Below are 13,387 nucleotides of genomic sequence, written 5' to 3' on the forward strand. Positions count from 1 at the left end.
TGTTTTTAAACCCGGAATTGGTACTTTTGGCAGTGCCAAGTCCTGTGTGAGAATGAAATTTCCATCTCCAAAAAGCTTGTCAGCAGAGGGAAGCATGAACTGCTCTAAAATTTCCTGGTAATCGGCTGCGCTAGCTTTGGTCTTGATAAAACACAGTGGACCTACACCAGCAGATGGCATGGCTCCCCAAACCATCACTGATTGTGGAAACTTCACACTAGACCACAAGCAGCTTGGATTGTGGCCTCTCCACTCTTTCTCCAGACTCTGGGACCTTGATTTCCAAATTAAATGCAAAATTTACTTTCATCTGAAAACAAGGCTTGGACCACTGAGCAACAGTTCGGTTCTTTTTCTCTTTGGCCCAGGTAAGACACTTCTGACGTTGTCTATTGGTCATGTGCAGCTTGACACAAGGAATGCAACACTTGTAGCCCATATCCTGGATGCATCTGTGTGTGGTGGCTCTTGAAGCAATGACTCCAGCACTCCTTGTGAATCTCCCCCAAATTTTTGAATGGACTTTTCTTAACAATCCTTTCAAGGCTACGGTTATCCCAGTTGCTTGTGCACCTTTTTCTACCACACTTTTTCCTTCCACTCAACTTTCCATTAATATGCTTGGATACAGCACTCTGTGAACAGCCAGCTTCTGTAGCAATTACCTTTTGTGGCTTACCCTACTTGTGGAGTGTGTCAATGACTGCCTTCTGGACATCTGTCAAGTCAGCAGTCTTCCCCATGATTGTGGAGGCTACTGAAACAGACTAAGGGACCTTTTTAAATGCTTAGGAAACCTTTGCAGGTGTGTTTTGTTAATTATTTTAATTTACTGAGATAATGATTTTTGGGTTTTCATTGGCAGTAAGCTATAATCATCAGCATAAACAGAAATAAACACTTGAAATAGATCACTATATAATATATGAGTTTCACTTTTTGTATTGAAGAACTGAAATAAATTAACTTTTTGAGGATATTCTAATTTTGTGAGAAGCACCCGTATATTCTTCTTACCTTCATTCTGAAGAATGTGATACTGGTAAGCAAATCAACAGTAGATTTAAGGTCTTGAAGTCTTTCTGGGCTGCTTGCTGGAAAATTATTCTATGAGAAAGCAAAAAAGAAATTGGTGCAAGAAAGTAATTAAACAGTGACTTTCAATACATCCTTGGTTATGAATAAGTTAAGTGTGTCACCACTGTGGGGCAAATGTGCCCAATGCCCAGGAAGTATGTGCCTGACAGTGGCCATAGTCAGGTTGTATGTGAAGGTATTCTTTTAACATAAGTAAAAGAAAAAATAGGTCACATGGTATTTCTTTCTAAGCAGAGGCCATATGTACAAGAAAACGCACTCTGCTGTGCTTTAAAAACAATCAGCATGCAAGATCATACCGGGGAGACTGGACCTCCTGCTTAGGCTAGGTTCACAGCGCGTTAGTGCCATCCATTTAACGGATCCATTAAATGGATGCGCTGACGCTGATGGCAAAAATCTTTTGTTTTCTACAATCGCGTTAACGCATGCGCTAACGCATGGAACCATTGCGTCGGCATGTGTTAGTAATGGAGGTCTATGCACAGGGAACGCGTCCATTCTATGTGCGTTAGACGTAATGTACCCGAAAGCGCGGTAGACTGCGTTCGAAGGTGCATCTCAAAGTAATGGACTAGCACTAATGCATGCCGATTTTGACATGCGTTAGGATGCGTTACGATAATGGATGGCAATAGGTGCGTTAACAAATCAGTTACATTACGTCAATGCCACTTAGAAACGGATCCGTTAAACAGATGGTACTAATGCGATGTGAACCTAGCCTTATACTGTAGGCAAAGAGCACAGACATAGTGTGCACCAAGCCTTAAAAACAGGTAACTAATGGCAACTATTGAACACTTAGGTAATGGACAAGTCACATGTAATTTTGAATATTTTACAAATTTTTGAGCTGCTGTTTTCCATTCACAATGTATCCAAAACAGCTCTTGTTTTTGTAACAGATTCTAAATTATTTATTCTTTTTGACTGACGTCTCACCTTTTAACACTTTGTTTATTTTTAGCCTGATTTTATATCACAAAGGGGCTCTAACAAATGAGAAATTGGATCTAATTGTTGCCACAATTCCACTTTTTCCCCCATAGCACTATTTCTTTACAGCTCATTGTTTTGTTATATTTAGGCAATGATATAACACGAGTAAATAAAAAAAAAATTCTGACTTTTTTGAAGCATTATAGATTATAAGTATTATTATAGTTTTGGCAGGAATAAAACAGTTGTGACAAGAAAAAAATGAAATTTCTTCTTACCCGATACATTGAAAGGTCAATACGCAACGAGTTGTGCAGTTGATCAAGAAGCTTCACAAATCTCTCCTTCTGTATAAATGAATCAAAATAATATGCTTTCAGGGGGCAATTTGTCAGGCTCGTTAAAACTTTATTGTATTACATAAATTAATAAATTATGTATATTTTCAAATTTAATATTCCCCAAAATACAGCCAAAGTTATTAGGAAATATCTTCAGCGTAAAGAAGAATGAAGAGTCCTGGAAGTCATGATATGGTCACTGCAGCGCCCTGATTTCTACATCATCCAGTCTGTCTGGGACTACACGAAGTGATAGATAATTTGAGAAGATCTGTGGTTGGTTCTCCAAGATGCCTGGAACAATCTCTCTGCTGAGTTCCTTCCAAACCTGTGCACAAGTGTACCTGGAAGGCCGGAGTCACACTATAAAGAGATACGGCCGAGTCTCGCAGGTTAAAAACAAGCTCTGACACCGGCACTCCAGAGCGCAGCGTGCGGCCGCATAGCAATACATGGAGCTGCACGCTCCGCTCTGGAGTGCCGGTGCCAGAGCTTGGTTTTAACCTGCGAGACTCGGCCGTATCTCGCTGTAGTGTGACTCCGGCCGAAGAGTTAATGCTTTGATGCTGTTTTGAAGGCAAAGTGTGATGACACCAAATATTGATTTGATTTAGATTTCTCTTTTGTTCATTCTCTTTGTATTTTGCCAACACTTTTATTTTTTAAAATTCTTACTTCGCAACATTTTTCCACACCTGCGAAAATGTTTTGCACAGTACTGTCAATTTTACTTTTATTAAGAAAACCACAAAATAGTTATAGATGGGCTATTACTCTCTTAAAATGAAAGTCTACACTTGAACATGTAATGTTGTAATTTTGTGTGTCAAATTTGGTTCAAAATTCCGTGGTGAATTTAATTTTGTTATCAAATATACGATATCTTTATTGCAGAGTTAAAGTGCATGAAAATATATCAACATATGCAGTGAACATAAACGCCCCCTAATGACGGCTGCATGCACACAGGAATTTATTATTTTAGGCCAGGTTCAGACTAGACCCGGATACCTGAAGCACCCCCGATATTCAGCTGTCCGGTGCCGCAGCTGCATGTGTCGCGGCTGTATGACAGTCACAACACATGCACGGAGAGCAAGTTTGTTGGGCTCTCCTTGCATGTGTTGTGACACTGACACAGCCTTGACACATGCAGCTGCGGCGTCGGACAGCTGAGCAGCCGGCGCGCTCCATGTACCCGGGTTCCCTCTGCAGCTTCTTCGGTAAGTGCCATAGCTTCCCGAATAAGGAGGGAGCCAATCATATTCACTCATCTCTAGTTGAGACCACAGACTATGTTAGGATCATTGTACCCAATGTTTTGGTAGGGGGAACAATCAGACCAAGCATGTTTGTTTCTTTGCATAGGGAAAGAGGCATCTGTCCAGCACTTATCTGTCTGAGCTTCAAAGGATTTGTATGATTTAAATCCAGTGCAAGCCTTTTTACGCTTAATTTAGGACATTAGGAAATTGTTGGACTTTGCCATTATATATTATACAGTATTTTGGAAGGAGCATATCAATAGAATCAAGATCCACTAATATAGTCTTGGTAATCTTGTCCACATTTAAAAGGTTACCTTTCTTTTTACATAAAAATAGGTAATATGATTAGTTTGTATGTGCCATTTGTTTGCAATTCATAGCAGAAAATATAATATATGTGTTAAACAAAACACTGACTTAACAGTTTTTTCAAATTCTTTTACGAATGACATAGTGAAAAATTAACTTACACCAAAATTTGAGGCAGAAAAACGATCTGAGGCAGATACATTATTAGTTGATGCGGTGGTATGAGCGTAGTAAGCATTAATATTGGCAAGGAGGGTGCTCATAACAGCTGGTACACCTGGGCACATGTACTTAGAAGAAAGGCAGGCAAAATGACTGAAAAATTTAAGCAAAACAACAAGGTTGAAAAAATAAAATGTAACAACTGTACAATATTCGACCCATAATGACTCGAAATGATTAAATCTTTTGAAATTCAAATTCATCACTGGTATTCCAATTTTCCTGAAAAGACCTGCGTAGCACTCTGATGCCTCATAGTACTGAATCCACCCCCTTGCAATCTATTTAATGCAAAACCAGGCTATTTAATCTGCACTTAAAATGCATTTTTTGATGGCAATTGTTTATCATACTTTTTATATTATAAACCACGTGGTTCTAAGAGGTTTCATCAAATCAAATGATCTGCATGACTTGATGTTTCAAAAATGCATCTACAAAAGCAGAGATATTAAAACACAAGAAATACTGAAAAATTGGAATAAAACACATGTGAAGTCTGCCAAAAAAGAAGTGCGTGAAAGTTAACCTTTTTAGGAATTTTTAGAGAGGAAACTCCCAAAATTCTCCTAAAAACTCAAAACTCATCAAAAATGGCTTAATTTCTTCCCCAATAAGTCAGGAAACAGAACACATGCACACACCCTAAGGCTATCTTTACACTGAGAATTTTGAGGAATTTAAAACCAATGAGGTTTATTATGTGTAAGTTGCTTCAGGAAATGCTAATTATTTCTGGGTGTTTTTCTTTCATGAAGATGTTCCTGACAAAGTTTTGAACAATTTTGGAAGTTTGCAGAAAGCGTTTTCCTGTCGTTTTTCAACCCGTCTAATTGGACTGGGCTTAGTTTGGAGCATATTCCATTAGGATCTCTTCAAATAAGTGATATGCACTTTTTTTTTCCCACCAGGCATTTTTCAAAACATCTTCAAGTAAAAAAAATACATGAAATATATGAACAGTACACTGGATTTCTTAAGTTTAAGGCTATGTTCACACGTTGCGTTTTTGCAGCATTTTTTAATGCAAATTTTAAGCTGCGTTTTAAACTACAAGCAAAGTCTACGAGATTTCAGAAATGTCATGCACACACATTGTTTTCTTTTTCCTGACTTATTGGGAAAACTGATCCATTTTTGAAAGCTGCAGCATGTCACTTCTTTCAGTATTGTTTCTGCTTATGTGCAGCATTTTTTTTCATTCGGGAAACAATGAGTAAGTGCAAAAACGCAGCAAAAAACGCAGGTATCAGTTTTTACTGTGTTTTTGGTGCAAAAACCTTAAGGAGTTTGCATCATAATTTTTTGGGGCACTAAACTTTGTCATCATGCACAACAGACAACAAAAACACAGCAACTAAGCAGCAAAAAATTGCTTTTTTTGTAGCAGCTTCAAGCAGGCTTTGCCTGCAGAAAGAAAAATTGCATCAAAAACTCAACGTGTGACGAAAGCCTAAGCGCACTCTGCATTTGGGCACTTAGTGAATGTGTACAATAAAAAAAACCTATGTTTTATTCAGCTCTTCAGTCCTTTTCCATGTAGTGGCCAATTTAACATGTTTAAACTGATGAAAAGTCTTTTTTTCCCCATAAACAAAAGTTCATTTTTATCAATAGATCTTTGAATAATAATAATTTCCACAATTGGATGTGTTTAAATAAAATGTACATGTGCTGAGATAATCTTGTAAATATGCTCCTGCTGTGTACTGTGTAATGGCTGTGTTAGAATCTGTTTTGTTTTGACTATCCGCCATCTTGTTGTGGTTTTCTGGCTGGTGGTCTTTTTCCCCTGGTGCTGGGTTGTCTTAGGTCAGGTGATTGTATCACCCTTTATTACCCAGCACTTGCCTCCCATTCCTTGCTGGACATCAGTGTTAATCCGCTAGAGTTCTGGCTAGGTGCTTTGATAGCTTTCTGTGTTTGATATTGTGCAGTTCTGGGATCTCTGGTTCTGCTATCTTTTGTTTCTGTTTTCAGTTTGTTTCTGCAGCCTTCTCTGTGTTTCCTATTAGGAGGTGACCTGTTTTTTTTATACCCAGTCGTTAGATCTTTTAGGGTCCTCCTTCCCCTTATCAATAGGTCTGTGCTGAGTTTAAACTAGGATCGTCGTTGGGTCTATTCACTAGGAATGGGTCACCCACTCCATCGTTGGGTATCAGCCTAGTCTCAGTGCAGGGTCAGCTTTCCCCCTTCTCTCCTAGTTCTGTGCTGCAGTTCCGTAAAGGTTTGTCCAGCCACACATATATATATATATAACAAAAAAATTCCCGGATTCTTTCAATATGTGCAGCGTCTAGGACCCACCGACGATCCTAGTTTAAACTCAGCGAAGACCTATAGACAAGGGGAAGAAGGACCCTAAAAGATCTAACGACTGGGAATAAAAAACAGGTCACCTCCTAATAGGAAACACAGAGAAGGCTGCAGAAACAAACTGAAAACACAAACAAAAGATAGCAGAACCAGAGATCCCAGAACTGCACAATATCAAACACAGACAGAAGAACCTAAGGCAGGATTACCTGAGTTTTTTTCTGGTAAACGGCAGGAATTTTTTACGTTTAAAAATGCATGTTTACTATATTTTCGGCTTAGATCCAGATCCTCAGGGAGTGAATTACAGCGTGTGGGGATTATTATGTCTTTATTGCGAAGTGAACCCCAAATCTTGGCGTTTTCATTACATCCTGAAGATCTTTGTTTGACATCAGTAGAAGCTTTTTTTTCTGCTATGGGGTTGTTATATGATGATCCTGATCGGGTCACATCAGCTGAGGAACAGCTCAGACGGCTTAAACAGGGCTCTGTGGATGCTGAGAGGTATTGCACCCTGTTTAGACGATGGTCCACAGAGGTCAGATGGAATGACCCAGCGCTCAAGAGTCAGTTTTATAGCAGGTTTGAGTGAAAGAGTTAAAGTTTTGCTCAATGTATATCCTGCAGTTAGCTATCTGTGTGGACAGAAGATTGAGAGACAGACGAAATGAAGAGAAGGCTCTTATAATGCTGGACCCAGTCTCTCAGGATAGCCCCGTCGACAGCGGGGAACCGATGCAACTTGGGGCGATGTCCTCTCGTTCCCAGGAGAGGGAGAAGAGGTTCGCTGAAGGGCTATGCTGGTATTGTGGTAAGGTTGACCATTTTATTAAGCAATGTGAGGTTCGCATAAGGAAAGAAAAAAAAGGTCAGTAGGAGTAACACTCCAGTTCGTATTGCGTTTTTATGGTCAGCAGGAGTTTTTTCTGGTAATACCACATATCATGGTCATTCCATTGACTTTCAGGTAATGGTGGATTGTGGTTCTGCACTTAATTTGATTGATCAACAATTCCTAAAGTTTGATTCTGAACCATTTTCATCTCCTATTCCTGTTGTGGCTATTGATAACACTCCTCTGGAACATGGGTGTATTTCTCAAAGGTTACCGGGTTCCCACTTATTGTGAATATGGAACATCAGGAGTGTATAGACTTGTTTGTTCTTGCTAAATTACCTTGCCCAGTTGTCCTGGGTTTACCCTGGTTAAAAATGCACAATCCTTTGCTGGACTGGTCGTCTAGTACAATAAAGTCTTGTGGTCAGGGGTGTTATGGTAATTGTTGTAATGTTCACATTGCTGCTGTTGTGAAGAACGAGCTACCTGAAGCCATTCAGGATTTCTGGAGGGTATTTTCGGAGGTCGAGTAGCTAGCTCTACCACCCCAGAGATTATGTCTGCACTATTGAGTTCGTCCCAGGTGCCACACTTCCTAAGAGTCGTTTATTTAATCTGACGATTCCCGAGAGGGAGACCTTAAAGGAATACCTACAGACTAGTAAAGCTGCAGGTCATATAAGACCCTCTAAATCCCCTGTGGCTGTAGGATTCTTTTTTGTCAAAAAGAAGGATGGGGGCCTTAGGCCGTGTCTGGATTTTTGGGAGATTAATAAGATCAATGTGCGCAATCCTTACCCGTTGCCGCTGATTCCGGATTTGTTTAACAAACTAACCGGACCGAAGTGGTTCTCTAAGATTGAACTTCTGGGGGGAATAATATTTTCTGCAGGTGAAGGAGGGCGATGAATGGAAGACAGCCTTTAATACCCTGGAAGGTCACTTTGAGTGTCTGGTGATGCCTTTTGGCCTTTCTACTGCGCCTGCGTTTTTTCAAAATTTAATTAATGACATTCTGATGAGGTCGTTGCTCGGTAGGAGTGTTATTGTTTATTTGGATGATATTTTAATCTATTCACCTGATCTGAAGTCGCATTGGCACAGAGTCCGCGAAGTTCTAAAGATTTTGAGTAAAAATTCACTCTTTGTTAAATTGGAGAAGCGCGAGTTTGTGGTACAGAAAATAAGTTTTTGGGGGTACCTTGTCTCCAGTGATGGGTTTGAGATGGACCCGGTGAAGGTTCAGGCAGTGCTGGAGTGGCCTAGGCCTGAATGTTTGAAGTCAGTTCAGAGATATTTGGGGTTTGCCAATTATTACAGAAAATTAATAAAGAATTTTTCTGTGATCGCTAAACCTATCACTGATCTCACCAAGAAGGGATCTAATACTGTCCAATGGTCCTCTGAGGCTGTTAAGGCTTTTGAGCATCTCAAGGAGAGGTTTAGCTCTGCTCCTGTTTTGATCCAGACAGATGAGACCAAGCCATTTCTGGTGGAGGTTGATGCCTCTTCAGTAGGGGTGGGGGCAGTTTTGTCCTAGGAGGGAGAAGATGGAGTGCATGCCTGTGCTTTCTTTTCTAAAAAAGAGAGTTGCTGGCTATTAAACTCACATTTGAGCATTGGCGACATTTTTTGGAGGGGGCTAGACATCCAATACAGGTTTTTACTGATCATAAGAATCTGATATATCTGGATGCTGCTAAATGTTTGTATGCCCGTCAAGCTAGATGGGCACTGTTTTTTGCCCGGTTTCATTTCTCCGTCACATATATCCCTGGGACAAAGAATGTTAAAGCAGATGCTTTGTCTCATAGTTTCTCTCCAACAGTTAATACTGAGAAGGAGGAAGGTATTTTGCAGAGAGGGGTGGTGGTGGCAGCATTGGGTTCTGAGTTGGAGAGTAGCATCCTAGAGGCCCAGAATGCTGCACCAACTAACACTCCGTATGGTACATTATTTGTGCCTAGAGCCTTGCGGAGAGCTTTGTTTGCTGAATGTCATGAGTCTCGGTTGGTGGGTCACCCAGGGATTTCGGAAACTAGAAAGTCGATTGTTCAAAGTTTCTGGTGGCCAGGGTGGCAAAGAGAAATCATCAAGTGGGTGCGTCAGTGAACGGTGTGCGCTAGGGCAAAGACCTCACATGCCCCGCCTGCAGGGTTGCTGTGCCCTTTGGAGGTTCCTAGTTCACCGTGGTCACATCTTGCTATTCATTTTATCACTGATCTGCCGGTCTCTGAGAGTTTTTCTGTCATCTGGGTTGTTGTGGACCGGTTTAGTAAGATGTGTCATCTGGTCCCATTCAATAAATTATCCTGCTCCAAGACTCTAGCGAAGGCATTTGTGAAAGAGATTGTCAGGCTCCATGGGGTTCCCACGGACATTGTTTCCGATAGAGGACCACAGTTTGTGGCTCGCTTTTGGCGTGCTTTTTGTGACAGATTAAAGGTTCATTTATCATTTTCATCAGGTTATCATCCGGAGTCCCATGGACAGACCAAATGGAAGAACCAGGAGTTTGAGCCGTTTTTGAGATGTTTTGTTACAGACAATCAGGAGATGTGGTCAGAATATCTACCACTAGCTGAGTTTGCTCTTAATAATCATACGTCTTCCTCGGCTGGGTGTTCTCTTTTTGCTGTACAGGGAGGCATCCATCTTTTGGTCCATTTTCAAAGATTGGGGCAGTGGTGCCTGAGGAGGAGAGTTTTTCTGGAAATTTGGACAGGGTTTGGACCAATGTACGCCATAATCTGAAAGAGGCAAATAGGAGGTCAAAGAAATATTTTGACAAGAAAAGAAGGGAGGCGTTATTTGCAGTTGGGGACATGGTCTGGTTGTCCTCCAGGAATCTGCGTTTGAAGATCCCTTCTAAAAAACTGGGGCCTAAGTTTGTAGGACCCTTCAAAGTGGTTCAGGTGGTCAACTCGGCAGCAGTGAGATTAGACATCCCCTCGTCCTGGATAATTAATTCAGCTTTTCATGTATCTTTACTGAAGAATGTTGACACACCAGATAAGGAACCTATGCCTACTGTTCCTCCAGTGAGGACGGCGAGTTTGAGATTTCACGCATTTTAGATTCCAGGTGGCACAGAGGAAGTTTGCAGTATCTCGTGTTGAGGAAAGGGATTCGCTCACGAGGATAATTCCTGGGTGAAAGCTGAGGACGTCTTGGCTTTAAGGCTGATTAAGACTTTTCACAGGAGATTTCCTAATAAGGCTTGGCCAAGAGGATACGGAGGATCCTAGTAAAAGGGGAGGTACTGTTAGAATCTGTTTTGTTTTGACCATCGCCATCTTGTTGTGGTTTTCTGGCTGCTGGTCTTTTTCCCCTGGTGCTGGGTTGCCTTAGGTCAGGTGATTGTATCACCCTTTATTACCCAGCACCTGCCTCCCATTCCTTGCTGGACATCAGTGTTAATCCGCTAGAGTTCTGGCTAGGTGATTTGACAGATTTCTGTGTTTGATATTGCACAGTTCTGAGATCTCTGGTTCTGCCATCTTTTGTTTTCTGTATTCAGTTTGTTTCTGCAGCCTTCTCTGTGTTTCCTATTAGGAGGTGACCTGTTTTTTATACCCAGTCCTTAGATCTTTTAGGGACCTCCTTCCCCTTATCTATAGTTCTTCGCTGAGTTTAAACTAGGATCATCGGTGGGTCTATTTGCAAGGAATGGGTCGCCCACTCCATCGTAGGGTATCAGCCTAGTCTTAGTGCAGGGTCAGCTTTCCCCCTTCTCTCTTAGATCAGTGCTGCAGTTCCGTAACAGGCTGTGTCTGACCGTACAATATTTTACCTCACAAAATGTAGCCTCTGCGATCTCAAGATAGCACAGATGGGAGAAGTCAGCACATGGGGAAAGAGAGAGTGGATAGGTGGGTGAGCACATGAGGGGGAGAGATTCTCAATGCTGCAAAGCCTGCCCTCATCATGACATTACCGCCCTCCCAATGCGATAGTAACTAGATGGAGGCCCGATACTATCATATATGCGATTCGCCTGAATACTTTTCATTTTAAAAACTGAAGAGTTATTTTGAAATGTCACGTCAGTGTCTCAACAGCAGTGATAATTTCTGCTACATATGCGGAGAATATACAATGAACGCACAAAAGAAGGAAATGACTCCACTTGTTAAGAAAGCATATGAACTATACTTTGAATGTTCAATCGGAGATCAGGACAAACAGTGGGCACCTCATATGCTGTGCATCTTGTTCTAGAAGCCTTAGAGCATGGTGAGTGGATCACGACCTTCAATGCCGTTCGCTGTCCCAATGATATGGAGAGAGCAGAGAAATCATGTAACAGATTGCTACTTCTGCCTTACAAATGTAACAGGATATTCAGCAAAGAACAAGAAATCAAAGAATATCCTAATCTTCCTTCAGCCATAAGACCAGTGCCAGACGATGAAAGTCTTCGTGTTCCACAGTCGCCCAAAGGATGGATAATAGACAAAGATGAACTAACAATGTCAGTGGAAAATAAAACTGCTGCAGACCTAGACTTTGAGCCTTCCACATCTAATCCACAGCTGTTCAGTCAAGCTGATCTGAGTGACTTGGTCAGAGATTTGAAATTGTCAAAGAGGCAGGCAGAATTATTGGGATCAACACTACAAGAACGGAATCTCTTATTACCAGGAACAAGAGTTTCTGTTTTTCGCAATCGTCAAGAAGACCTTAATCAATTTTTCAACCATGACGACAGTTTAACGTTTTGCAACGACGTCTTGGGGTTGTTTGGTGCTCTTGGATGCGAACATGACCCGAAAGAATGGCGACTGTTCATTGATTTGTCAGTTTTGAGTCTGAAGGCTGTTTTGCTACACAATGGAAATATTTATCCTTCTATACCTATTGGACATGCCGTACACCTGAAAGAAATGTATGAGAAAATGGAGTTACTGTTGACCCACTGTTGATTCTAGAACTTACAGTTAGGGCCAGAAATATTTGGACAGTGACACAAGTTTTGTTATTTTAGCTGTTTACAAAAACATGTTCAGAAATACAATTATATATATAATATGGGCTGAAAGTGCACACTCCCAGCTGCAATGTTAAATATTAATTATTCTTATTTTTATTCTGTACCGAGCACATGGTTTCTTGCTGACACTATCTAAAGCTATTTCTGTGTATGTAGCTCAGAGTATAAGTTAACTCCATATACAGAAGACACGTGATCTGTAGAAACCATATAAATAACGTCTCTAAGGAGGGGGTGGGGGGCTTTTTGTCACGTGGGACGGTCACCTCCCTTCCTTCACCATCATTCTCCATGGACATGAGACAAGACACGAGGAACAACAGCTGTTAGCTACTCCATGCCATGATGACTTCAGACTTTCACACAGACAGATGACTTCTACCATTCTACCTTTTAAAGATGAGTAACAGGAGAAGCGCTGATATTTACACATGGACACTCTGTTTGTAATTGTTTCATCTACCTTTTATGTTTTTGCTGCGATGGTGGATAACTCAATAAACCACTATACTTTCGTCAGAAAATCATGACATTTTTCTTTTAAGAATAACGCACCTGGTTAAGTCTTGATTAGATATTTTTGCGCAATAACGATTTTTAACATTTGGCCTAGCCAGCCAGTTTTGATTTTTTGTGCTATTTTTGCGTGAATTTCCTTCTTCTTGCACACGGGGGAAGACAGAAGAGTTCCGCTAGATTGTGCAAGTATTCAGGAATTCCACTTCAAAATTTCAAGTCACAAAGATCTCACAAGAACCTACGAATGACAGAGACTAACAGGTGTTGTACGGATTGACAGCAAGCACTGGTAGTGCTGAAGAACAGACGTGCTAAAAATAGCCGTGCTGAAGTCCGGAGCCCAGCGTTGTAAAAGCAAAGGGACTACAAGCTGAGATTTCAAGGTAAGACAAATGGATTTGATAAATTCATATGCTAAATCAAGTCAGATAGACTTTGTAAGTTTGTACGGATCTAGCTTAGAAATATTTTGGTCTAATTTATTTTCAGAATGCAGAACCGCGAATTTGAATTTAGATTGTAAGCTAATGTCTAAGAA

The 13,387-nt window shown here is 40.9% G+C and overlaps 1 protein-coding gene across 1 annotated transcript in view; it reads right to left on the minus strand.

Annotated features, from left to right (window-relative positions):
* UNC13A (unc-13 homolog A) overlaps window positions 1-13,387 on the minus strand; it is a 381,474-nt gene that overhangs the window by 147,241 nt on the left and 220,846 nt on the right. Inside the window, exons 22-24 of the mRNA XM_069741790.1 lie at window positions 4,120-4,273; window positions 2,319-2,387; window positions 1,018-1,107 (exon numbers count right to left, since the gene is read on the minus strand). Coding sequence (XP_069597891.1) covers window positions 1,018-1,107; window positions 2,319-2,387; window positions 4,120-4,273 — 313 coding nt within the window. The remainder of the gene's footprint in view (window positions 1-1,017; window positions 1,108-2,318; window positions 2,388-4,119; window positions 4,274-13,387) is intronic.

This window comes from Ranitomeya imitator, chromosome 1 (assembly GCF_032444005.1).
Source record: "Ranitomeya imitator isolate aRanImi1 chromosome 1, aRanImi1.pri, whole genome shotgun sequence".
NCBI classification, from domain to species: domain Eukaryota; kingdom Metazoa; phylum Chordata; class Amphibia; order Anura; family Dendrobatidae; genus Ranitomeya; species Ranitomeya imitator.